Here is a 26057-nt window from a genome sequence, read left to right on the forward strand (position 1 = left end):
AAAAATGAGCGAAAATAACAGAATATTACTAAACCTTTGTATACTTTGATGGGGTCGTAAAAAAATTATAAATTCGTTTTTTGTATGTTCAGAAATTTTATGAAACTGCGTTCCAAAGACATAAATACGACAACGCCAAATAATATTTAGCATAGGCTATTCAAAGCTGTCTCTTTCTAACTTCAGAATATTATAATGTGTTGTGTGTGTCTGTCACTGAGCTATGCTCAAAATACTACTTTCAATTTCAGAAAGACAATGTTGTTGAAGTAGAAGATTGAGGTTATCTCATATGTTAAGTTTCTATCAACCGTGTGTTTATCGATATGCGTAAAGAATTATAACCAAGATATTAACTTACAAAAGTTTACAATGGGTGTATTAGCAAATGACGATAGTGGTAAAAGTGTGAACTATAATTTTCAAAGGAAAGCAGGCAGGAGTATCATTGAACATCGTCCAGTTTTCTCACCGGATGGAGAGTATGTAGAAGTGTTGTATTCTTTATACATATAATGTGTAGTTGACAATAAATAAACAAATTGTGTTAATTTCAGATCAGTGGCTATAATAGTAGAGAATGTAGTGCGAGTATACAATATCCAAACGGGGGACTGTGTCCGAACACTTGAAACAGAGGTTGCTATAAATAAACTGATTGCGATACAGTTTCCTGAAAATGAAGGCTACAATTTGTATGGATGTTCCGACACTGGTCATGTCACAACATGGACATGGGAGAATGGAGCTGTACTCAGAGAAATTGTAAGAATTTTGAAAATCATAACTTGCGGTAACCTCTTTATTATTTCCCGTGGTTTCACCAGCGTCCCGAGGGAACCTCCACCCCTAAGACGACCCACTGACCAACTTCTTCCCATACACAGGCCACATAGGGATTGTCTACCATCCCAACAGTGAAAGGAGTGGAGTGTAGCAAAGGGTGTGCAAGGCTTTTGGGACTTAGAAAATTTTTCTTAAAAAATGAAAATCGTATAGAATACCCAAAAATAAGATGAAAACCATATGGGCACTTTTTGTCTAGGACAAGTCGACGGAGCCGTCGACTGGCAACCTCGACTTAGGGCAACCCCGACTCGGACAGGTTAGGTTCGAATGGTTATTTTTTTTTAAACCACCCAGAAGTAGGAGCCCCGCGCAGCGGGGCTCCGTCGACTTTGCCTTTGTTTACAATGACCTTCAGTGCTCATTTTCAGGCGAACCGTTGGTCCTAGGCAAAAGGTGCCCAAAAGATGGTTTTCGTCTTATTTTTAAGTATTCTATACGATAGAAATGAAAAACTAGACATTTTCAGAAATTTTCATTTTTTGTGAAAAATTTTCTAAGTCCCAAAAGCCTTGCACACCCTTTGCTACACACTAACCGAAAGGAGTTCTCAAATTGGTTCAGTAGTTTCCGAACCCTTATTATTTTGTTTGTCTGTATGCAAACAAAACAGTATTTATTATACTTCATACAGGAATGTGTGCAAAAGATGTTGTGGCAATAACATTCAAGTTCAAAGTAATTTTTTCCAAACTGTACAATAACATAAAAAAAATTATAAACTATTGTGGCCTCTTTATTTAATTAAGTTGAAATTGCAGGGTCTTGCAATTTAATCACTATCATTTTTCTTATTCCAGAAATTGCGACTTCCAAATAACTCAACTATACATACCTTCGACTTGGTGGATAGCAATGAATGTTGCATTACCGTAAGCCTACCGAATCAGAAACAACTGACGCTCAGCACTCACTCCGTAAAGACCGGGGAACTGATATATGAATACCAAGAAACTAAGCCTAAGCATTGTGATATGATCTGCATATCTTTAGGTTGGTGTAACGGAGACAGATATGCTGCACTCACAAATGGAAGTAGAACATTGTACATTCAAAATCTACAACAACCGCATGTCAAGGCTCGGTAAGTTGTGAATCAATGTCATATAATATGTTTATTATATTGCTTTAGCAACGTCATCAATAAAATGAAAGAAAGTCGTGTAATCATGCTACTTATGACTCAAACGAAAATTAGAATGGGTAGTGGCTCAGACCTGGAAGAAGGACATAGGACAGTTTTGTCATCATCCTACTGGCAGCAGTTATTGCAGGATACAAGAAGTAGTTGTCTTGGAAGATAGTTTCTATTAGAAGATTGCTTAGCATCATTAACAGACAATTTATTTATTTTTTGCAGAATACATAACCATAATGATTACCGCATAATGTCAGTAGCAGCCCATCAGAAGGCTAACACCGTGGCTATTACTGACACGTTGGGCCGAGTCACTATCATTAGAGGCAACTTGTTTGATATCAAGCAAATTGCAAGAGAGGTGCTACATTGGCATTTCCTGCCACCACTCGCAACATGTTTTTCTTTACAAGGTAAATATGTGATAAGAAATTTATATTCTTTGTATGTTTAATTGTAAATCTCCTGCTATTATTAACTTATCTGCTTATTTTTTAACTTGTTTTTGTTCTTATAATAATTTGTTAGTTAGCCTGAGATTATTAAAAACAACACATACTCCTACCATCCCACAATAACAATAATATAAATTATATTTTCCAAAATTTCAGGTAATTACCTATACACTGGAGGAATGGAGAAAGTCCTTGTAAAGTGGACTATTGGAAGCTTGGCATACAAAGCCAATGAAAAGGCCTTCATCCCTCGCTTACCAGGAATGATCCGATTTATTACTACCAACAATAATCATGTTGCTGTGACATTAACAAATAATTGTAAGTACAGTCATAATATTTTTACCGACTTTAAAATGCAGGTTTTCATTCAATTCGGATCAACAGATAGTACTACATGATCTATTTCTTAGAAGGAAATCTGACTTAGTTTATTATTGTATACTTAGTTAATTTGTTAATCCTACCTTTTATGGGGCTCTGAAACTTATAGAATCATATATTGCTGCCGTAAGAGTTTGTTGTCTAAATCGGTTAATATTTTAATTGTGAATTTAATGTCACACTAGCACTGGGTTAAGTTATTATAACACAGTATGGAGTAATCGGAAATAAATTTGTATTGTGTAGCGGTAGTGATAGCGAACGCCCAGCTCCGCGTGGTATGCACGCTGCTGGAGTGCGGCGGCGCGTCTCACAGCGCCCGCGCGGCGGCGCCCGCGCTCGTGTACCACGCGCCGCTCGCCGCGCTCATCACGCCGGGCCGCACAGGACATCTGCAGCTGTATTCCACTGCTACTGACAAAGTTTTGTACAATGTTAGTATGTTTATGGTCATTTGTTGGACTTTGAAAAAGTTTTAAGATAACCTATTTATTATTATTTCTTTAATTCATCGTCAGCCTTTTTATCGTCCCACTGCTGAGCACAGGCCTCCTCATGCACAGGGAAGAATTTAGCGTTAATCACTCTAGACTACTCTCGAGGTATAGTCAGACATTGTAGTCTAGGTTCCTTTAGGAAAACATGTTAAGGGAACCATGATACTTAGAAGTACATACTTGCCTGACCTGGAATCAATCCCACACTCATACTACTTGAGATGTTGATTCTTTACACCCTAGGCCACCACGCTTCACGAATTTAATATCATCATCGTCCTCATTACATACTTATGTATAAATTTTAAACGATTTTTTTTTGTCTTCTTACAGTTAGACATAACAGAAATGAACAATTTACCGTCGGAGAGATGGAATCTTTTACCACTAGAAACAGAAGTGACATGCGCCGCCGTCAGCGGTAACGGCGACTGGCTCGTCACCTCAGAGTACAGGAACGATGGCATTACATACCCCGAGGAGAAACTCAAGTTCTGGGCAGCGCTCCACAAGAGCGCCACGCCCTTCCAACTCAACACCTGCGTCAATCTGTCCCACGGGGGCTGCAATGTGGTCTCTATCGCCCTCAACTATAGAGGCGACTTTTGCGTATCAGCCGGTAAAGACCAAAAGTTCAGAATATGGAATAAAGAAAACACTTCACAGACAAACCGCAAAAAAATCGCTTGGACTTGTTTGACTGCGTGTTATTACTCATCTGGGGTTGGTCAGTTTATTTCAAATAGTGTTCTGAATAGTTTCAAAGATGGCGTCAGACATAGGGCAGGGAAGGATGAAGACTTGCCTTATTTGCGGGAGGAAGGGAGTAAGAATGATATAATAAAGAAGTTGTTTAATATTCATAAGGAGCATTCGTTAGTTGACGAGGAGGGGCTGAATGTGCCTAGTAGGAGGGAGAATGAGTATGACATGGGAGGTATAGCGGTGTCGCAGGACGGGTCGCTGATCGCGGCGTGGTTCGGCTGCAAGCTGACGCTGTGGGACTCGCACGTGTGCAGCCTCAGCACCACGCTGAGCCACCCCGCGCTGCGACCCAAGGGGGTGCACGTGCAGTTCGGAAACAGAGATGCTGCACATTATGTAAGTATTTAAGCATCAGCAGACATTTAAGATAACCTTTCGAAAATAACAATTGCTCAAACTACCTACAAGCATGAATGGCATTGTAAATATTACATGCCATTCAGTCCAAGAAACCGTAAAGAGAAACCGTAGTCCTTACTCAGTGTAAACAGATTGTTTCTTTAATTTTAGTTTCACTGACAACTAAATACATAGCTGGATAGTCTCAAGTTAAATTAATCAAAATGTGTCTGTTTGATACTAACATAAAAAAGCTATATAAAATATGCGCAAGGGCCTTATAAACCCTTTTCTTATTTGCAGTTAGTGTGTACCACAGAAACCTGCCTAGCAGTATGGAGTTTGTTATCTCTGACGGTGAAATGGCTCGTTCAAATAAACCCGACGTGCTTGACCGCTCATAGGTTCTCCAACAAACTGGCTGTCGTTACGGCCAATAATGATGGCGAGTATTCTGAATTTCTTTTATAAAGAAAATTATAGTCTCAAAAACTAAAAACACGCTTTTAGTACGCTCAAATTATAATTTGGAAATTCTTTGCTTAGCTACTCATGTATTTTCATCAGAATTCTGAACGTATGCAAAATTTGATCCTAATCCAAGACCGGGAAGTGGGTCAAATTTAGATTTTCTTACCTACATAGTTACAAGTGAAGCTAATATAATATAAGCGTGTTAAAAATAACATCAGTAAATACGTAAAAAATAAAACTGGGGCTAATCATCTGCCTAACCTTTCTAACTATGTTGGGGTCGGCTTCCAGTCTAACCGGATGCAGCTGAGTACCAGTGTTTTACAAGGAACGACTACCTATCTGTTCTCCATACCGTGGAACTGGCTGTCAGACTTTCTGACTTGTCCTATCTGTAAAGACTGCTAAAGACGTTCAAATGACAGCCGTTAACCAATTTACCGTGCCTTCCGAAACATTTCCGAAAATCCCGTAATGACAAAATGGTCACCCATCGACGTCCCGGCCGCGGAAAGCGTTGCCTAACCTTATGATATGTTTGCAGTTCACGTGTTCACACCACACAGTTCGAAGCCGATACTAACTAAAAAACGCCTACTGGACCCGGCTACCGGCGTATTCACACAGTGCACTTTTGGCCGCTGCTTCGACGATGATATAAGATTGTACCTTATGAGGAATAATTCTGTAAGTATCAGCGTTATTTAATGCTATTTATTACTTCCGCCCGCGGCTTCGCTCGCGTAGAGTTCGATTATATCGCGTTTCTAAGAGAATTCTTCAAAAGTCCGGGATAAAAACTATCCTATGTTCTTTCTCAAGATCAACTCTATCTCTGTACCAAATTTTATTAAAATCAGTTCAGTGGTTTAGACGTGAAAGCGTAAAAGACAGACAGACAGAGTTACTTTCGCATTTATAAAATTAGTAGGGTTTCTAGTTTTGGATGTGTAATTTTTCTTTTTAAATTTTAATTCAAACTCTGAAAGACAGTTAAAGGCCGTTCTCAATATCTATCTGTTGATTTGCTTACAACATATAGAATTTTGAACCAAACAGATAAAATATGGGGAACGAATTTCAACGACCTTTCATTACAGGAGATCTACTGCATCGAGCCAGAGCAAACGGAAGAGCATCGTTTGGAGGTGATATCGCAACGAAAACTGCCCACATCGAACTTCAGCGCGTTGTTGGCTGAACAGCAACTGTCTGAAGTGCAAACTGGAGTCGGGGACACCAACGTCATCGATGCCAACAATCTTGCAGGCTCTACTATCGCGCAGGTAACCTTATTATAATTATTTATTTATTGATCAAAAGGTACATTTTAAGTTTTATAAGTTACCTAAATAATCATACCGTATCTGTCTATGACCCCTCCCGCCGTGGGAGCATGATTAGCGATGATGCCATAACGCTAAATCTCCTAAAAAAGTAGCTCGCCAAAATACGGGTTTTCGGGGGACGAAGAACTTTACTAGCTCCGCCCTCATACGCCTTATCTGGAACCCGCCCTTTTTTTAAATCTAATCACGCAAACAATCAAGCCATTCTTTGACAGATGTTTTAAGAGACAGTGAGTAGTGCTAGTTGAGACCTAACTGATCGATTTGGTCAGGCTTACCATTCCTTCCTCGACCTACAAAAAGGCGCCTGACCTACCTGCGTTATGGCATCTCCATTTCTCTTTCCTTATTAACTAAAAATCTAAGACTAAAATCCATCCTTCTGTTTTCTTGAGCCGTTTGTGTAAAACATGTGTGACCCCAATGAGTCCAAAACATAAGTTCCTCAGGGTTCATCTTCAATCTACATAACTACTAAATTAAATCGAAACAGAATTTAAATTGCCAGGCCGCAGTAACTCTTTCGGACAATCCCGCAGGTTACTATGCTGCTGATAAAAAAGTAATTATGTTCTACCTTTCAATCATAGCATGCGAATCCCACCTTCTCATTACAATATATAGGTGATCCTGTTATTTATTTGAAATTCATCCTGGTTAGGTTTTTCTACGTTTGTATAAAGATTTTTTATTTCATTGTTGATGTTGCGTTCAGTACTTGTTCCTATGTAATGTGTATATGTTTTACTTTATAATTATTTACCGTATGATATGATAAAATGTACTGCGTGTACAGGTGTTGAACAAATGTTGACTGTCGAATCAGGAATATAATGAAACTGCTGTAAAGATAAACTGGCTTAGTAACAGCATAATATTTTTTAGGCCTCTAACGACCTGTCCCAATATTCTGTCTATCTATTAGTTTGCTTAGAGATTAAATAGGAAATTGACATTACGGGGCTAATGTTAAAATTCTGTCTCTAGTCGACCGTAAATGTCGCAATATATATTTGAAGTAATTTCTCTTGTTCCAGTTTTCGATGTCATCTCCTCACATGGTACCGCCAGTAAGCCTTCTTTGCACTTCATTCCTCCAACGGCTCAGTGGCATGGAACAATTGGAGACCACAGATGACTCTCGCGAAGAGAAGCCGATGGAAGTTGACGCGGACTCCAGCGATGATGAAGACTCAGCTGATTCAAAACTGAATGGACCCTACGCCCCCAGAGTGACGGAACTATGGACACCGAACTATGAAGCCGTCAAAGAGAAGAAATTAAACAAAATCATGAATGAACCTTTTCTGGACTTGCATTCGACCAGTGCAATGTTTGGTGTATAGTTATTTCTTGAATAAAGTGACCAATTAGTTATTAAAGACGTTGTTTTAGTTAAATAAGTATGTACCTCCTCCGCCAGTGGGATAAAGCATTATTCGATTTTAGAATCATCTCAAATTAAGCGATCGTTCAAAAATCAAGTTTATTGCTTGTGAATTGATTGACGCACCATTCAATTTTTTACACCCATATCCACTTTCATTTAATTTAATTTTTCATTTTGACACTATATAAAAATCAGTAGGTAGGTGTAGTTATCCTCACTTACCTTTACGTATGTGATTAATTATACCTGCTTGTGGATCTACTTATTAATTAATTAATATGGCAGGTATGCTGTCGGTACAATAAGTTTTACCATCTTATCTTACATTACTATCTGTAGGGCATCTATATTATACAATATAAAATACTAGTTTGTTAAGACACTATCTTGCTTACATTCTTATACGTATCTAACGCAATGGAAATTCTTAGTCAAGATGAAATACAGTTAATTGCAAAAACCTGTGGCTATTCAACAGTACTAAATTGGACATTTGAAGACTTAACAGATCAATGTATTGGATATCTTGGTGATCACCTAAAACTGATTATCGAAGTGAATGAAAATGGGACCACATCAAAATTATATCTGTTTGTTAAGTGTATGCCGCGATCCGACAAGTGGAAGAATGCGTATCTCGAGGAGCTTGGATTTTTTAGAAAGGAATACGTCATGTTGAGTGAACTATTTAAAACATTTGAATATTACTCAGGTAAGCAATTGCGTTTGTAGAAATACTATTATAGTAGGGACCTCGATGTCGTTTCGCACTACATCCCCAGCACATCCACACATCTTGATAAATTCGTTTCTGTGCTGTGTGCAGCTACTCGGGTAATGTCTACTTAGTGACTAAAAAAATTGGGGAGAACAACACCTAAGAAGTTTGTAATGCCCAAAGTAAACGTAGGTATCCTCTTATTAAACAACAATCACTTTTTTACAGGTCCACCAGAATGGCGTCCTAAATCAGTGTATATCAAAAAAGATATTTTTGTATTCGAGGACGTCTCACGTATGGGATACAGAATGCCAAATCATCAGGATACTATGACATTTGGAGAAATCAAAGCGTGTGTTGAAACGTTAGCTATATTTCACGCCGAATCATTCAATTATGAGGACAGCAGACATACAGAGGGAAACAAGTCAATATGGGAATTATATAAGTCTTACTTGCAAGAACCTAGCAGTGGACAAAACTGGCGGGACACTGGAAGGAATGCAGTAATTGAATTTCTTAAAGTTTTTTCTAAGTACAAATCTAAACGCAACTTTACTAACTGCATCAATTCAATACTACCAAAACTTTACGACACTGCAATGGATCTTATGCAGCCCAGCAAAACTTTTTATAATGTGGTAGTGCATCGCGATCTTTGGACTAATAATATATTTATAAAAAACGAAAACCAAAACTCCGCTTCCCACGCATTATTTGTTGATTACCAGACTGTTCTATATTCATCTCCGATGCTTGACCTGTCATCTCTCATATGTTTCAATACTACAAGATGTGACAGAGATCAATGGACCACTGTCTTGCTAGATTTTTACTATGCCACTCTTTCTGAGAGAGCACACTGTGATATTGGTGAAATGTTTGATATAACTTCGCTAAGAGACGAATATAAGAAATGTATGGTATTTGGATTGACGCAGGCTGCTCTCATTACGCCGATCGTAGCTATGAGTAAAGAAAAAAGGAAACAGATATTTTGCAACGATGAAATATCAAAAAGAGTCAACGAAGTAACTCGGAGTCAAGAGTTCATAGATGTAGCAAATGAAGATAAGAAATATCGAACGAGAGTAACAGAATTATTTGATGAAATTGTGGAAAGATATGTATTTCCTGATGATTTTGAAATTGCTTTTTGAGTATTAAAAGTAGTTTTGGTCACGGAAGCTTCGTCTTACCGCAAAAACGCCACACGAAAATAAATTACCTACGATGAGTGTTTCTCATGTAGGTAACTCACCTATAGATCTTATAGTAATAGGAGGTAGTCTAGTGTGTTAGGTATCCAGGAGACGGAGATATATATTTCCCGCGTACCTAACACATGATTGTATTGTAATTCGAGAACAATTTAAAAAAAAGAAAACGACTTCAGCTTTTGGACCAACTTGTATGTGTGTGGGCAGATGTAGGTATACCTATGTGATGACAATACCGTCAATACCTACCCAGTTGGTGTTTATTTTGTCCCAAATAGTAACCTATATTTACAGTTTTCATTTCTTTTAGCGAGATGCTAATGTTTCTCTTGTGTTCTTTCTAAAAAATGAGGTAGGTACCTAGGCATCACATTAAATTATGTGAAGTTTTTTTTAATGGTAAACTCGTGACCCGCCCCCTCTTCCCATGAGTATAAATTATATGATTAAAACCTTATTCTTGTACTTACACGTAATGTATATGTTACGGCTAAAGCCCGAAGTGCGGCTACAGCTACTTAACCGGCCACTTGCAGCTAATCCTAATAGTATCCTCTCATCTTCGGTTAGAACTTGATGCAGCCTTCATCATAAATCCTCAAATGAAAATTGAATAGGTATTGGTAAGGATGGTGAGACGAACATAAATTAGGGTAGTAGGTACATACAAACATGTACAACAGTTCATGAGGAAGTCTATAACGGAGTATATAAAGAAGTACCTACATAGGTTTAGTGCTTTATGTACTCCGTTAGTTGTGTTTTATATACGAGTACTTTCTTCTTTACTAAAGTATGTACTTTATGTATTCCGATAACTTTAGCCACGGCCGTGGCCATGACGAGGGATATAAGTTCTACCTAGCTACCTAGTTCTCACCTAAGAATGCATATATTAGGGTACAACTAGGTTTAACTGGATACGGCCGGTTAAAATTAGCTGTAGCCGGTTAAACTTAGGTGAAACACCATGCGTTGCCGTACGTTTAGTGGTCCAATGTTGGAACGGCCAACGGGCTAGGGCTAGCTAGGTGGAATAAACTTATGCAATTCCGCCCCACACTCTTCTACATCACTACCAAATAGGGATTTCACCACAGTAACAGCGATGAGGAGGTTTAATAACCAACCGCACTCTAAAGTCCGGTTAAGCAGTGCACTTCATGGTGAGATGTCGTTAACTCGTTACGGGTAGTCAGAAGCCAGTAAGTCTGACACAAGTGTAACCAGGGGGTATTGGGTTGCCCGGGTAACTGGGTTGAGGAGTTCAGATAGGCATGTCGCTTCTTGTAAAACACTAGATGGTACCTAATCAGCTGAATCCGTTTAGACTGGAAGCCGACCCCAACATAGCTGGGAAAAGGCTCGGGAGGTGGGAAGGCACGGCGATATACCATATAAAAAAAATCGCACTCTATGCTAGCGCAAGAAAACGAGCAGTTAAATCATGAACTTATATTAAATATATAATTTAAAAATATTAAATTATTCTAGTTTTTAGTGAAAATAACTCATTGGTCTGTCAGTTATGTCGAGTATTTTTAAATTAAATAAATATTTATCAGTACTGTAAACACCCACTTGTTTTATCTCCGTGTTTAAATAAGATATATTAATTAAACATGTAACCAGCTACTATTTATTGCCCTGCGATAAAATGATTAGTAAAGTAGGTACCTTACAACATTTGCACTATCCTTCAATACATATTTACTTTCGAATAGTTTTTGTTCAAAAAATGATAATGCCTGCCATAAAAATACATAATTAAGTATCTATCTACGTATGTACGAGTTATGCCCGATTCGTCATTTTAGTGATTTGGCATCCATAAAAAACGTGTCCCAGTTGGTCATTCAATAAAATATTTTATTTTGCTTAGTCCCAATTGGTCATCCGTACTTTATTTTGTAAAAAGTACTGTCAACAAGATAAGCTTTACAATATTGTAATATGTTTTTTTTTTATTTATTTTGGTTATGTTTTTTCCGAATATGGCAAGACGCTATTAATAAAATCGCGATTTCAACGGCGTCACACACCGCACGACCAAAACCAAAATACCAGGATCGCATAAATCAGATGAGTATTATACCAATCAACGAGTGTCCATTGAACTGTCCACCGTGTACTAGGACCGCATAACTTACAGGAGTATAGCAGTCAAGAGTGTCAGGATTTTTCGTTTTTTTCCTAATTGTAGATAAACATACCAATTTACACCATCATTCATCATTTTTATGTATACAATCTCTTTGCTAGTTATGGGCCCCTGGTACTTTTGTTGTGTCACATTTTCGGGTTTATAAAATGCCCATGTTGTCTTCACCTGTGTTTTAATGTAAATTTTTACCTTTACCTACATCGAAGTTTTTCATTTAAAATTTCTTCAAACACTTTTATTTCTGACGGTACTCTGATACGTGAAATTTTATGCGGGTGACGAATCGGAACTCAAAATTTAAATATTAAATTATTTATTTTGCTCGAATGACCAATTGGGATTTGGTGTATGGAAAAAATAGTTGGTGACCAATCGGTACTAATGACAAATTGGGAATAACTCGTCTGTACGTAGGGTATTTATTAAAAAAAACCCACTTCGGACAAGGATTCTGTTGCTTAATTTCAATTTAATTAATTATAATCCATAATTCAGGTATTTATTTCAATATTTCGTGTCTAATTGGGTTGGCATTAAAAAACACATCAAAGAAAACTTCAATTTAAATGCTTATTTCAAAATATTTCCTGCCTTTCCTTGCCTTTCCTGCCCAGCAAAGTAAGACTAAAACACGTGAGAATAAATTTATACTCGGTTCTTTGTTTTTAAACTTTGTTCCAAAACATGCGTCTGGCAATACCGAGACATGTCTCAAACTATCTTTTATTTATTCTTACCAATTTAAACTAACGATATCAATATTTACTAAGAGATTATAACAATTATAATGAAGCCACATTACATGACAAGATAAGTTACTGATATATCAGACGCATTGTGTCCTGCTTACTGTGAACTTCTTAAATATCTAAGTAGTATTGTATTGTAGCAGTAATAGGGTACTGATTTAATAAGGCTATATCTCATCCTATCGTATATTGATACCTACAATAATGTCAACTACCGCTATTGAAGTGGACAACCAAAACGGCCATATAACGGAAGAAGATATTAAATTAATATTGGCTAGCTATAATCGTTCTAATGAAGAAATAATTATTGAAAACTACTCCGTGCAAAGCGCTAGTGACAAAATGTTAGGATTTCTGGCTGAATATTGGAAAGTGAGAGTGCTCTTATCGAATAGAAAAGTTTTATATTTCTTCATAAAAGCTATTTCTAGATCGAACGCAGCAAAAGCAAACATGGTGAAAGAATTGCACCTTTTTGATAAGGAGGCCTATTTTTACACCGAGATTAAGGAGAAGATTGAAGTACCTGGTAAGTGATCTGTATTCTGTGCATACTTCTTAGAACGATGTCCATGAGGTTCATCATTATCGTTCATCGATATTGCGTTATGCGACCCTCAAAAATGTATTCTCTTTTTAGGACTTAAACCGTGGGCTGCGAGATTGATAACAGCTTTGGATGATGCAATGGTTTTTGAAGATTTGAGCTCTATCCACTATAAGCTAAGGAATAAATTTGATCGATTTGACATGGCTCACACTTTGCAGGCTTTAAAAACGTTAGCCAGATTTCACGCATCTTCTATTATTTATGAAGAGAAGAAAAAGGAAGAAACTCCGGGAGGCTACACTATTAATGATGAATATGAACAATCTTTGGACAGAGGTGGATACACTTCGACATCAGATTGGTTTTGTCAGTGCATGTACGGAGCATTAGAAGCTATTAAGTCATATTCAAAGTACACTGAAGCAGATATTAATTTGATCGACAGTCTTTGGCAGGGCGTTTGGAGCACTGCTTTAAGCTTAAGTGATTTCGCTCCTAAACAGAAGAATGTAATTTGCCACCGGGACCTGTGGAATAATAACATCATGTTTCACTACACTGAGGCCGGGGAGAACCAGCCTGAGCCAGATGACTGCATCCTTGTTGATTTTCAAGCGATAAGGTATCAGCCTCCGGCCGGTGATGTTATGTTGCTACTCTGCTGCAATTTAGACCCAACATTTAGAGAGCAAAATTTGAGATTGTTTTTAGATTTTTACTATGAAGAACTTGGAAAAATACTATGTAACTATAATGTCAACATCGCATCAATAATGTCTAGAGATGATTTTTTGCAGTCTGCTGAAGAGCAAAGACAGTGGGGGCTTATTCTCTGTGCTTGTCTAATACCACAGTTTTGGTTGGACGATGACCTCACCACAGAAATTTTCTCTGATAATGCCCAGTTTAATGAAATACTGTCCAAAAATAAAGGATTGTTTATAAAAAAGATGATGGAGAGTAATGTAGATTATAAACAGAAAGTCATGGAAATATTTGAAGAAATTGCAGATAGATATTGCTTATCTAATCAGTTACATAGGAACATTTAACCCAATAGATATTAAAACAACGAGTAGTCCAATATGACTTAAGTATTTTATTTGCATAAAGGTAGGTATCTAATGTAAATGTGCATAGTGCAAGATAAGTGCGATCTGTCTAGTGAATATACACAGTATAATATACGTAATCGTGTTACATATTTTAAGCCTAGTTCTTTTCAATGTAGCCCATTAGCTAAGACCACTAAGATGTTGTATTGGCCTGGCAGTCAAGAGATCACACAACACATTGATTTATTCACGGTAGCTCTCCAAACGTCGGTGAAGTCCAACATTAGTAACATTAAATAATAGTGTTCGATTTGTAGAAAACGTACCTATAGTTTTAATTACAACTATGGGAACAAACCTCTCATTTACTTAACAGAAAAATATGCAGTAGATACCAGAAGGTTAACGATTGCTGTATTCTACCTTCGCGTTATCTTTGTCATCAACCTTGCGATCGTACGTCCAGCCCCAATTCGGTATAAACTTATTGTCTTGGAGGCTACGCAAACCAAATCTTCTATGCCACGGGTCATCATCCCGCTGACTGTATATGTCACAAAATGGACGAATTAACAATATGTAGAATAGTTCTACAAAGCTGAGGATGCTGGCACCGAGAAATAATCCACCGGTCCCACCGGTAGACACTGAAAATACAAAACCAAAAAAATATTCTTCAACTTCTGGAATACGCATGGGTTTTTGAGCATTTTCACGGACTGTTTCTTACCTACTAAATCCAGTACGCCGCGTACAACATTCCTCCTGTAGCGTTCACTGGGCAGTACTGCAAGTTCTATCTGAACGCTCGCGTAACCATCAGGCGTTATTAACTTGAAGTCCTTCGTGATCGTGATCTCTGCTTCCGTACATGACGGCAGACAGTTGCAGGACAAACCGGCGCGAGACGACCAACTGGCTTTAAGGACCTGTGTTCCAAACAGATCTTATTGTACTTATACCTATTTATTATTAGGTTATTATGTAAGTACCTATGTATATTCCTACTCATTACACTTATTCAGCTTCATTCGGCTTATGCTACTGAAGGATTTTTTTATCTACACACTCGTTTGATATAAGTCAAGGGTCTATACTCACTGAAAGTTCATGGACGTGGGAATTCAAGCAGATAATGCCACTGACATTACACCTGAGGTGCTCTGGAACGTTTGGCATGAAATAATTGGTACAATTACAAAGTTCCAACTGTGCATCCTTTCGACATTGTACAGTACAGGCCGTGTACGAATAGTGGTGATAAACTTGCAAGAAATTTTCATCAGTATAGCGACATTTTCGTTTTTCAGGAGATATCAATCGTGCCCCCGCATCATTTTCTATGTTTCGTATAGTTATGTAACGCCTACAAACGATGTTAAGAATTATTGCAATAAACTTGTAACAGCACATTGTTAGTACCTGTCTCATATTCCTTGGACTCAATTTCTTAAGTGTCACCTATTTCGACGAACTCGTTAGATAGCCATCGTTTCACTAGAATGACAAAGGCCAATGAAATCTCTCAATGGGACGCTGCACAAAATAGCACAACAGGATGAGATTCTATTAGTATGTTTGATGATAATGTAGTTGTTATAATAAATGAACCGTTTCCCAATGTTTCACTTGAAGCCGTATATTAATACATCACGCAAAACGCAACTTTGCGTTATACGTCCTAGTTCTTAGTTTGTTCACTATCGTTGAGGGATCAGTCAGTGTGTTTCAATATAAGAATAGGTACTTAGATCGGATAAAGTCTAAAGTTGTATTAATCACTTCGCTATTGACTTTCGTAGGGTCCTTACTTGTGAAATATTTCTGGTCCCACTGTTAAAACATCCGACCCTATGGTAGTGAGTGTGGGCACTTCTTCCTCATTCAGAATGTAAATGTTTGCAGTCACCATCACATCGAATTTGATTGCACCTGGTCCCGTAGTACGATTACTCACCATGTCCAGTTTGGGAGCATTCTTCTCTCTGTCAAAAACCGTATAAGCAAATGATTTAGGAAAACATATCAATACTTCTTCTTCCTCTACTTCCCCTTCCCCGAATTTAAAACAGGAGATACCTATATTATATAGGGACCAATTTGAATGGATTTGTTTACAGAAGAGCCCCCCTTCTTCTCTCTTAAGTAGGGCTGCCATCCGTCCGGGTTTCCCCGGATTTGTCCTCGTTTGGAGGCCGTCCGGGGACCGTCCGGGCGGGGTTTCAAGAAGTGTCCGGGGAAAACCCGGACATTTTTCATAGGGCCATCTTAACCTATGGTGCCTGGGTATGCGAATTACCCGGGCGCCTAATAATGCAGAAGTCGAAGTGTCCCAAAACTCCAAAAGTTTCGCACTCGCTTCGCTCGCGGCTTCTTTTCTTAACACATTTTTTTTTACGTTTAGCTACTTTAATATCCCAATATTCAAAAAATGTTGCGCTCGCTTCGCTTGCGGCTTCTTCACTTTGCGGATTTTTTTATTATACAAGTTTAGGTGCTTTAGTGACCCAAAACTCAAAAATTTTCGCGCTCGCTGCGCTCGCGGCGATTTCACTTTACAGTTGTTTGTATTTTTCAACATTTTTTTGTCTAACCTATCAAGAAGGTAACTCCTAGTTTCCATATGAGCTTTCTTAATTATGACCTTCGAAATACATTAAGTCACAATCTTTCAATACTAGGTACTACATGAGCTAGAGACGGCCCTGACTTTCATGTAAGGAAGGACCTCATTGAATTTAAGTAATATGGTAATATGTATTAAAAATTAGGTCTTGCTTTGTTAAACAAAAAAAATCGGACTCGTCCGGGGAAAAAATGCGATTTACGCCAAATGTCCGGGTTTTTTTTAATATTTGTCCGGGTTTGGCGACATTCGAAATGGCAGCCCTACTCTTAAGCAATGCTACAGCCGAAAAACAGGCAGTGGGTAAATCTTTTATTCGGAAGAGTCTCATTCATGAGTTTTATTCATTTTCGATTACCTTCCTTGCAATGTGTTAATAGCGAAACACGTTCCGAGCTCAGTATCCATAGGCCTGAAGTACTTGCAGCACTCAAATGGGATGCCATTCCACGAGCAGTTTGCTAGTGTCTCCTGACAGGTACTTCTCACCTGCAAACGTAATTAAGTACAAACGATTTATGCATTACATAGATTACGTGTGTAAACCACCATGGTACCTACCTAGCCAGGTTTATGCGTAGTTCCCTACACGCAGAAAAAATACCTTCTTCAATGAATACTCTCAGTAGTCTCGTGTTATTTACAAGACAATCTGTATTCTTTTTCTATAGACTAACGTTCATGTTATCTAACTTACCAAGTTGGCGTAATAAGTTAAATTCGTTTGCATACAATCAGGCAGTGGGTCCACTAAGTTACAAAACTCGGACGTGTAGTAAGTGATTCCTTTAAAAAAAGCTAGTTCTTTTAACACTTCTTCCATGTTGAAATCGTGGTCTTCTCCCCATAAACTAAAAATGACAAAAGAATTAGGAATAACAAAGATTTGAGTTCGTTTCTAGTTGATGTAAAGTTTACATCTACTAGAAACTCTCTAGACACACGTCAAGAGACACAGATTGAGGATATTGTAAACCACACAGAAAAAGAAGCCTGCGATATTATTATATTATCACATGTGATTTCATAAGAGATGCAACCCGTCAAGTAGATACTAAGCAGAACACAAAAAAGTTGTGCGGTATAAATTATTATATTCATAAAATAAATGGAATGTAAGTACCCATCCGAGATCGCTTCCACACGGTTTGAATTGTCATTTTCGCAAACAACCACGGTGGGGAATTCCGTGTTCCAATCCTTGTAGGTTGTCTCCACAACGAACGATATGGGATTGTTCTGAAAGGCGTCGTATTGTGCTGCGATCAACAGGGACGAACCGTACCAGGAAAGAGCTACCACTACCAACCAAAAAAGCCTGAAACATTCAGTTTGTTAAACAAGTCTTAAAAATACATACCAAGGAATCGTTAGTTCCTGCATGTCTTTTCAGATTACCTTATACAGAGTAATAGAAAAAAAAAACAACTTTGAAAGTATTACCTTTCCATCCAATGTCTTTGAGTATCAGCAATAAATCTAAAACCATGTATGGAGGTCGTCTCCGGTAAACTTTTGATTCCATTCCACCAAATCTCCAAATACCTTCTCCAGGAATCTTTTGTAGACATGTCAGAAACTTGGGTGTATGGTAGGCAAGAAATAACTGAACCGTTATTATAAGGAGTAAATTTTTTATAGAACAGTTTACGTGCTTAACGATAACATACATGTATCAGAACAAATAAATAATGGCAATTAGGTACGACGGTGCCCAATCCAAGTTTCATAAAGATCATAATCAGAATGAGAACTACACAGGTGTTCAATTATTCGATTTATACAACCATTATGTTGATAAAATCTTATATCGAATGCTACACTAATATTCAATGCTTCTAAACGACAATACAGAAACTCTTAATCTAATACTGGACTATATCCCTATTCCCTACACAGTAAACTTAATTTCAATATCCTATGATTATGACAAGATATGTCGGTTTTTCTCCCAATCTAATCCCACTGCAATTTCATTCCAATATATTGATCGGTATCGACGAATGGGCTCGAAATGTCGTGGTCTTTGGGGTTCCACTACCAATTTATTAGCTTTCTTGACTCGGTGCTGTCGCGAGCGAACTTCTCGAACCAACTTCACGGTGAAAAAGTAAAAGAATTCCAACACCGAAACGAAGCTGAAGCCGGTAATGAAGCCACAGGTGGAACCGATGTTACCTGACGAAAATAAGAAACCTGTTTAATTAAACAGCGACTAACATGTAGCACTTTGAATGTTTTTAGGAAGAATAAAATTAGATTAAAAGCGTAATATACTTTATACAAAATAATACGAGTTAGAAACACTCACTGATGAGATCGAACCACTTCATAATAACATTCTGTCCGTAGCAGTCGGCTACGTCCCTCGCGTACTTCACGTGAACAAACGAGATTCCGGTAAAATTTACGCCTTGCCTGCAACAAATGGTATTGTTCTAGTTCAGAACAAATGTAGTCCAATGTGCTTTGCATAACAAAGTGTTACCAGTATTCCCCTATTTTGTTCCCTGGTGTTGTTTCATTCATTGGACTAAAGCTTTGCAAGGTTTCGATTTCTTCCACATGAATTGAATTCGATTTTTAAATGGCTACATACCATCTAAGTACCTACAGTTAGGTTCGCAATAGTAATAAGTAAGTCTTTACGTACATTAGACGAATCACTTGAGATATAAGTAGTAGGTAATGGCACAGGAATTATTGTTTATCATTGGTATATTCTGCACCATGACAACCTTCGCAATGGATCGGCATAAACAATAAACGACGCCCTTTTTGTCTCCCGAACGACGATATCAAACAAACAACTTATTGTCAAAATGTGAAGTCGAGTCCCTGTATTCTGATGTGAATTAAATTTTGAAGGATTTTTAATACCTCGTATCTAAAGATGGCAGTCGCGCCTAAAAAAGCAACATATTCTACTGCTGACTTTGAAATTTTTGGCAAAGTACAAGGTGTGTTCTTTAGAAAACATACGCAAAAGAAAGCAGTCGAACTAGGCCTCAAGGGATGGGTGATGAACACCGCGCAAGGAACTGTGGTAGGCCAACTACAAGGACCTGCGATAGCCGTGGAAGACATGAAGATTTGGTTACAAAAGGTGGGCAGTCCGAAATCGCGAATTGAAAAAGCTGCATTCCGAAACGAAGGTCCCATTAACAGCTGCGCATTTAGGACATTTGAGATTCGACGATAAAATATTGGACACTAGGTACTTGACGCATTTCATGTACTCGTATCATTTAATTTATATGATTGAATAAAAAAATCACAAAAAGCTTTTTCTGTTTATTTTTTTATTTAAAATGGTTAGATGGACTGGACTATGGGTGGGTGTACGTTGTATGCACTGACCTCTATATTTACCACTGGACAGGCTGTTCCGTACGTTTGACAGCAATTTTTTTGTGCCCATTTGAAGCGCCCATATCGTCTAAGCGAGTGTCCACAGAACTAATTTTGACGTATAATTTCAAACGGCTGTGAGAGAACTGTTTGTTCATTGGTTCACTGTAAAATAATTTTATGACCACGGACACTCGCTACATCTAACAGCGCCAAAATGGCGATTATCAAACGGGCACAAAAGCACGTTGACAACAGCCTGTCCAGTGGTAAATATAGAGGTCAGTGGTTGTATGCCACAGGTTTAAAGATAAGAAATAACACGGTCAGGTTGTAAGTATATGTTTTTTGATAACCAGTTAACAGAACTAGATAATGCGAATCTGTACATTACAGTACATACCGACCTACGCCCAGTTAGAAGCATCTGCGTTTTGATTACAATGCTCATAAAATACTCACTGCCATTCATCCCGTTCACTGTCGGGAACTGTGTTGAGATACTCCGGGTATATTACGACATTGTTGAAGTCGTAACTGTAAGCTGTCTTGGAACATGTGGGGTTGCACATGGGGCAGTCGATCCCGCCGTTGACCGCATCCAACTCTAACTCAGGCGGCACGTGATCTACGATCGGGCGCACGGCTATCGATTGTGCTGAAATACGTAAGGCTCATTCAAGTATTTACAACAATAATTGCTAATGACTTCATGATCACTTCGTGAGATATAGTTATAAAAGTAGATCGCCTAAATGTGATTCCACCGATAAGTAGGTACTTACAGTAATAAGATCTAAGACAAGGCACATCCTTCATATTACACGTCCTTGCATTGGTCATCTTCAGCATATTAAAGGGCGTGCAATTGCAGTTGTCTAACAGAAAATGCATTCTACATTTCAGCATGCAATCACTGTAAGTGTAGAAAGGGAGATATGATGATTCGTCATAGAATCGACATTTTCTCAGCTTGATAGGCACGTGTTGTATGTCACGGGACGCTTCTGTTAAACTGGCTGTTACCATCACTGACATCTGTAACATAAAACTTACACATGAGTGCTTGTTAAAGAATGTAGGTACTTGAGAGTGAAGCTCACTGACGCGAATACCTTCAGTGTACTGGAAAGTGATTTTTACAATTCATTAAGTTGACGACTAAACAAAATAACCATACGCCTGTAATGTAATGGCTGTCACAGATGGGAGAAAATAAGAACTTTACCTGTACATTAGGACTTATTATTTGCATAGCAAAACTTCCACTTGGCGAGTCCGGAAAGTCATATGCGTCTGAAAATTGTAGCTGAAATTAGATGAGTTATATTAATATCACTCGCTTCACTGAAAGTTGCTTGCATAAAAAAATCTGTGTACCTCTTTTATAATACTGATCCTACCTGAGCTCCCTGTAAAGGTATGTTGTAGAAGAAATCGTCACTCTCGTTGAGGCGCAACAAAACTTTCAGACCTTGGTCAAAGTCGAAGAAAGACTTATTGCCATACCTGTACATGTCAGTATTCCGCGAACTGTTCGTTACACTGGAAGCAAATTAAAACAAGCTAATATTTAAATAGCTGATAAACAAAAAAAGTTATCAAAGAATTTTAATTATGTATAATTACTTCTCAAAAATAGTATCGTGTGGTCGCAAGTAGTTAAAAGTACAGCAGTAGCCGTTCATAGTGAGTCGAAAGTCAAACAAATCTAGACATTTTCGCGGCTCCGTGTTCCAAACGCATCGAACTAAGAGATCTTCACACCGAGGCGTTAACTGTAAAACATTTTCATGAAAATATAAAATACGATATTGTCAATTGTGTGAATTTTGATGTAAAGTGTGACAACCTCAGAGGACATTTAAAATCTGTCTCGTTCCAGAAATTGCTGCTATTGTTTAGATATATTCGATAACAATACACTGTGAGGAGCTCGGGGCTAATTCACATAGCCGCACCGGCACCGGTCCATTGATCGTAGGTAAGCTAAATCAACGCTTGACGCGATCGCTCCGTGGATGGGTGACCGTGTGCTGACCACGACTAGGCTTACTATAGATATATGACTAGGCAGATAGGATATTGTCATTTACAATATCACGAGTAGAAAATAAAGACACGAGCGGAATAACTCAGTTCATGGTGTTCCTTTTGTATGTTAAGTACAAATTACCAATAGGGACGTACACTCTGCATGAGTTCATGCACGTCATATTCGCCTAAAGCGTGATGCAGCTCTAGAGGCGACACGTTGTAAAAGTTGACTGCACCCAGCCCATAAAGTTGGCCTAGTCCATACAGCAGGGACATCATTTCCTCTTCTGTGTAATTTTGATTACGCTCCGCTTTCAGTCTGCAACGAGACAAGCATTTTTCGGCATACAATACGTCAGAATTTAGAAGTAGCTTGGTTATTTAGAATTTAGAACAAAGTATTTGAAAATAACGGGGCTTCCCGCACCCGGCTTAAATGTAGCCTGTTTGCTATTCAACTGTACAAGCTATTTAGTACCCTTAGGGTCAATTCACACTGAAAGAGCAGCGGCCGGCAGCGGCCGTAAGAGCACGGAAAATGTAAGAGCGCGGCGCGGTGCGGCGCCGCGCGGCGCCGCGCGGCCCGCCGCGCTCGCGCTCAATCCCTTGCAATTACGGCCGCTGCCGGCCGCTGCCGGCCGCTGCTCTTTCAGTGTGAATTGACCCTTAAGGTTCGTCAAAATCGGTAGGTACGGCCGTTACGTGAAGAATTTAAACACATGCACTCACAAACTTAACTTTCGCCTTAATTTCTTTATTTGGGAGACAAACAGATATTATATAAACACAATAACAATCAAATAGGCAACACTTAATCCAAAACAGTTCCCACACTTAAAGTACCTATACAAGTAGGTATATAAGTGCCATAATAAATCTCTTACAATTTCCTGGCAAGTTCGGTGGCAGCTCGCTTACTGATCCTGTTGTTAGTACAAATGCCGACAGCTGGGAATATGATCTTGTTGACCGGCGTGCCCTCAGGCAACTGTGTGGTCACCAGCGGCGCGCTGTAGTACTTGTCAAACGTCAGCCACACCAGCGATATGGAGCAGATCAGACCCACCACCAATGTTACGATCCAAATGATTCTGTAATCAACTAGTCTATATAAGCATAGCTAAATACAGCAACATGTTATATACGGCTCGGAGGATGATGATTCTAGTGTTGAAACGAGTTCATAAGAGAGTTCTTAAGAGGAGTACATAAGAGAAGTACATAAGAGAGCACATAAGAAGAGTACACAACAGGAGTGCAATAGAGAATACATAAGAGGAGCACATAAGAGAGTTCATAAGAGGAGTACATAAGAGAGTTCATGAGAGGAGTACATAAGAGGAGTAAAGTCAAAAACGTTTATTGAAACTAGGCTAGTTTTTAGGATTTTTTCACATCAAATTACAAAAGGACAGCAACCCCAAAACGCCACTTTTCACCACTTTCTAGTGTTATGGCTGGGAAGAAGAAGCGGTTAAGAATAAACTTCCCAGCAACACAGTGTATTACAATTTGTATAGATATATCAAACAAAAAAGAATTACAAATCGGGCCAGGCGTCTTCGGGTAATCGGTGAACAGAACATACATAAAAAAAAGATCCCGACGAATTGAGAACCTCCTTCTTTTTGGGAAGTCAGATAAATAAACTAGACATGTAAAAAAAATAGGTATCTACTATTTCAATATTATTAGCAAAGCTGCCTACTTGTTTCATATCTGCACTATGTATGGTTCAGTGATATAACATCAAGTAATCTCAAGTGATGTAACAAGCCTTTCCACTTCAAGATAAGAGCAATTGCTCCAAACACACCTAACGGGGGCCAGCCAAACAGGTTCATGGCAAGTTAATCTGGGACTTAGTAGCCAGTATTGCAATCGAGTGTCAAGTGCCAACCATTACCATACCAAAGTTACGCTACATACCTTTCAACGAACGGAGTATTATCGTCCACAAGATGCTTCAGTCCGCATATGGACGACTCCTCACAATATTCTTTGCTGACTGTCTTTATACTCGCCTTTAGTATATCAAGTCTGTCAGGCTCCGGAGCTTTCCTGCGCAAACGACGCCGATATTCAAATTCATAATTTTGAGAAATTCTATCCATTTTAACCAGCTTAACTGTTCGAACGATCAATTTTAAATGGAACAAGCTCAACCAGGTGAAGCCAATAATTCCGAAACGTTTTTAAAACTAGCTCTGTGGGAAAGTACTTAAATACCGTTTTTAAATATTCTATTTTATGATAAGATCGAGCTTTGATGTGAAGTTAATTACTGTGATTGATCGATTCTTCTCGTGTATTGCCAGTATTTGTGATTGGAAAACGATTAAATATGATTTATATTAACGTAGGTGGAAAACAACAAACCAAATAAGCACTGTCATTTTTATCTCGGTCCAAAGTTCTCATGATGAACCTAATTATTATCATTGCTGACAGTATTCCTCTAAATTACTTAATTATATTCATGTAAATGTTACTGTTTTAGAAGTTTAATTGGCTAAAGTGGAAAAATAACGTTTATGAAACCAAATCACATGACTACTCGAGTAGCAGGTTATAAAGAGCACAGTGTAAGCATTACGATCGGGCTCGCAACATAATTGCAAAACTTATTGCCAAACAATTTGATCATCTCCGAATCCGCCCACATTCACTTTAATGTGGAAGAATTTTGATATTTTATAATGCAGTAGTTATCTGTCTCATATCTGCTATTCTAAAGCGTTTACATAATAAATGTCACAAAAATTGCAGTCGATCTAAATTACTTATTTAAATTGCACCACGTGGATTAAGTCATTGGCGATTCACATGTAGGTATCTACTACGATATATTCGTTCATATTTGCATATTTACGGGAAGGTTTCGATTATTTCCCGGAAATTGAATGAAAATGGAAACGAACATTGCTCTGCAGGAAATGAGAATAAATCATTCTGAATCTGATATCACTTCATTGCAAAATGCAATTGTATACTTAAAGCAGTTTTACAACTTTTGAAAATGACATGTTCAATAAAGTTACTACTGCTGTTATTTTAGACTAAATATATGATAGAAATTAAGAGAAACTGGTTGTAACTTTACCAACACATATTACAGTATCCACATGCAGTGTTCAAGTGGTACTTTCCACATCGCGTCACTCAGTCGGCACTGCCCGCGCCGCGCCCGTGGCTTGCGCCCGCGCACTCTCCAACGGTCACGCGCTGTTGCGTAAACTAATCTGCATGAGACAATGAAACTGTTATGCGTAACCATTCTATTCAGTTTACACATGTTACGATAACAGTTTAAAAATAGATATGTATATAGAACCCTTAATTAGTGAGTAACACCCCGCGTGACACGTCAGCTATCCTATTAGAATAACAGCTTTTCGATTACTTTTTAAAAACGATACTTCACACAATTTCTTACGTATATTGTAAAGAAATTAAGGTACGATGTGTGTTAAGTAAGCCAGCTTTCGCAATTAAGGACTTTAATAAGAGCCTTTGAAAAGTAAGCAAGCCTGATAAATATAACACTATGGATAAGCAACACTCCAAAAAACATTCATTTACAAAAAATAGTTATTCGATATTCAGAAACAATAATGAAATAATCTAGACTTGTATGTATTACCTAAGTATTATACTTATCAAATTACCAAACTTATCAGCCGACTTTCGTAAGTTGCTTTAATTCGAAAGATGTAAAAAATATTGAAACAATTTTGCAACACAGTAGATAGTATAAAATTAAACACGGGTGAGAATGATCTCAACAGTATTGCGGTTATCAACGAGAAATTTGCACACACTGAACATGTCATGCTGAGTAAAAGCAACTACGTAGAAATGTCTAAGCTCTGTTGAAACATTGACACGATTTAATAATGCATTCGACGTAACAATTAGCTCGTGCTTCTGGTAATATGTTTGAT

At 38.2% G+C, this 26057-nt stretch overlaps 6 protein-coding genes across 7 annotated transcripts; 4 read left to right on the forward strand and 2 right to left on the reverse strand.

The window, feature by feature from the left end:
• Positions 1 to 241: 241 nt before the first annotated feature.
• L(2)05287 (lethal (2) 05287) lies at positions 242 to 7629 on the forward strand. Its single transcript, XM_049838479.2, has 11 exons — positions 242 to 482; positions 558 to 765; positions 1647 to 1930; positions 2207 to 2397; positions 2596 to 2760; positions 3070 to 3257; positions 3654 to 4421; positions 4728 to 4869; positions 5443 to 5585; positions 5999 to 6184; positions 7285 to 7629. The coding sequence occupies exons 1-11, from the start codon at positions 373 to 375 to the stop codon at positions 7591 to 7593; spliced, it is 2694 nt and encodes an 897-aa protein (XP_049694436.2). The 5' UTR covers positions 242 to 372; the 3' UTR covers positions 7594 to 7629.
• Positions 7630 to 8001: 372 nt separating this feature from the next.
• LOC135117197 (uncharacterized) lies at positions 8002 to 11245 on the forward strand. The gene is made up of 2 exons (XM_064035788.1): positions 8002 to 8349; positions 8584 to 11245. Exons 1-2 carry the CDS (start codon positions 8055 to 8057, stop codon positions 9516 to 9518), a joined length of 1230 nt encoding a protein of 409 aa, XP_063891858.1. The 5' UTR covers positions 8002 to 8054; the 3' UTR covers positions 9519 to 11245.
• Positions 11246 to 12633: 1388 nt separating this feature from the next.
• On the forward strand, positions 12634 to 14117 carry LOC110374784 (uncharacterized). Its single transcript, XM_064035787.1, has 2 exons — positions 12634 to 13023; positions 13135 to 14117. Exons 1-2 carry the CDS (start codon positions 12696 to 12698, stop codon positions 14094 to 14096), a joined length of 1290 nt encoding a protein of 429 aa, XP_063891857.1. The 5' UTR covers positions 12634 to 12695; the 3' UTR covers positions 14097 to 14117.
• Positions 14118 to 14501: 384 nt separating this feature from the next.
• On the reverse strand, positions 14502 to 18296 carry LOC110374807 (sodium channel protein Nach). Its single transcript, XM_064035813.1, has 8 exons — positions 18169 to 18296; positions 17849 to 18043; positions 17423 to 17576; positions 17084 to 17214; positions 15911 to 16084; positions 15201 to 15465; positions 14830 to 15028; positions 14502 to 14746 (listed from the first exon to the last, which is right to left on the reverse strand). Exons 1-8 carry the CDS (start codon positions 18294 to 18296, stop codon positions 14502 to 14504), a joined length of 1491 nt encoding a protein of 496 aa, XP_063891883.1.
• Positions 18297 to 18366: 70 nt separating this feature from the next.
• LOC110374806 (sodium channel protein Nach) lies at positions 18367 to 25442 on the reverse strand. Of its 2 annotated transcripts, XM_064035786.1 has the most exons (11): positions 25217 to 25442; positions 24043 to 24174; positions 22998 to 23204; positions 22267 to 22432; positions 21706 to 21854; positions 21480 to 21621; positions 21305 to 21385; positions 20862 to 21114; positions 20539 to 20734; positions 19037 to 19143; positions 18367 to 18903 (listed from the first exon to the last, which is right to left on the reverse strand). In XM_064035786.1, the coding sequence occupies exons 1-11, from the start codon at positions 25222 to 25224 to the stop codon at positions 18650 to 18652; spliced, it is 1695 nt and encodes a 564-aa protein (XP_063891856.1). In that variant the 5' UTR covers positions 25225 to 25442; the 3' UTR covers positions 18367 to 18649. The 2 variants fall into 2 exon arrangements, with proteins under 2 accessions (XP_063891856.1, XP_049694451.2); XM_049838494.2 differs by lacking the exon at positions 25217 to 25442 and having other exon boundaries at positions 24043 to 24462.
• Positions 19413 to 20013, forward strand: LOC110374800 (acylphosphatase-1-like). The gene has a single exon (XM_021332681.3). The coding sequence runs from the start codon at positions 19619 to 19621 to the stop codon at positions 19925 to 19927; it is 309 nt and encodes a 102-aa protein (XP_021188356.1). The 5' UTR covers positions 19413 to 19618; the 3' UTR covers positions 19928 to 20013.
• Positions 25443 to 26057: the final 615 nt, after the last annotated feature.

Source organism: Helicoverpa armigera, chromosome 8, assembly GCF_030705265.1.
Source record: "Helicoverpa armigera isolate CAAS_96S chromosome 8, ASM3070526v1, whole genome shotgun sequence".
Lineage (NCBI taxonomy): Eukaryota > Metazoa > Arthropoda > Insecta > Lepidoptera > Noctuidae > Helicoverpa > Helicoverpa armigera.

Excerpts from the sequence above, each read along its gene's own strand:
- LOC110374800 (XM_021332681.3), top strand. The coding sequence starts at position 19,619 with ATGGCAGTCGCGCCTAAAAAAGCAACATATTCTACTGCTGACTTTGAA.
- LOC135117197 (XM_064035788.1), top strand. The coding sequence starts at position 8,055 with ATGGAAATTCTTAGTCAAGATGAAATACAGTTAATTGCAAAAACCTGT. Across the intron at positions 8,350-8,583 it reads AACATTTGAATATTACTCAG|GTCCACCAGAATGGCGTCCT; the intron begins GTAAGCAATTGC and ends ACTTTTTTACAG.
- LOC110374807 (XM_064035813.1), bottom strand. The coding sequence starts at position 18,296 with ATGTCTACAAAAGATTCCTGGAGAAGGTATTTGGAGATTTGGTGGAAT. Across the intron at positions 17,215-17,422 it reads TAACTTATTACGCCAACTTG|GTGAGAAGTACCTGTCAGGA; the intron begins GTAAGTTAGATA and ends TTACGTTTGCAG. Across the intron at positions 15,029-15,200 it reads CCCACGTCCATGAACTTTCA|GTCCTTAAAGCCAGTTGGTC; the intron begins GTGAGTATAGAC and ends TTTGGAACACAG.
- LOC110374806 (XM_049838494.2), bottom strand. The coding sequence starts at position 24,227 with ATGGATAGAATTTCTCAAAATTATGAATTTGAATATCGGCGTCGTTTG. Across the intron at positions 21,855-22,266 it reads TGCATGAACTCATGCAGAGT|TTAACGCCTCGGTGTGAAGA; the intron begins GTACGTCCCTAT and ends AATGTTTTACAG. Across the intron at positions 20,735-20,861 it reads TTGTCTTAGATCTTATTACT|CACAATCGATAGCCGTGCGC; the intron begins GTAAGTACCTAC and ends TACGTATTTCAG.
- LOC110374784 (XM_064035787.1), top strand. The coding sequence starts at position 12,696 with ATGTCAACTACCGCTATTGAAGTGGACAACCAAAACGGCCATATAACG. Across the intron at positions 13,024-13,134 it reads GGAGAAGATTGAAGTACCTG|GACTTAAACCGTGGGCTGCG; the intron begins GTAAGTGATCTG and ends TTCTCTTTTTAG.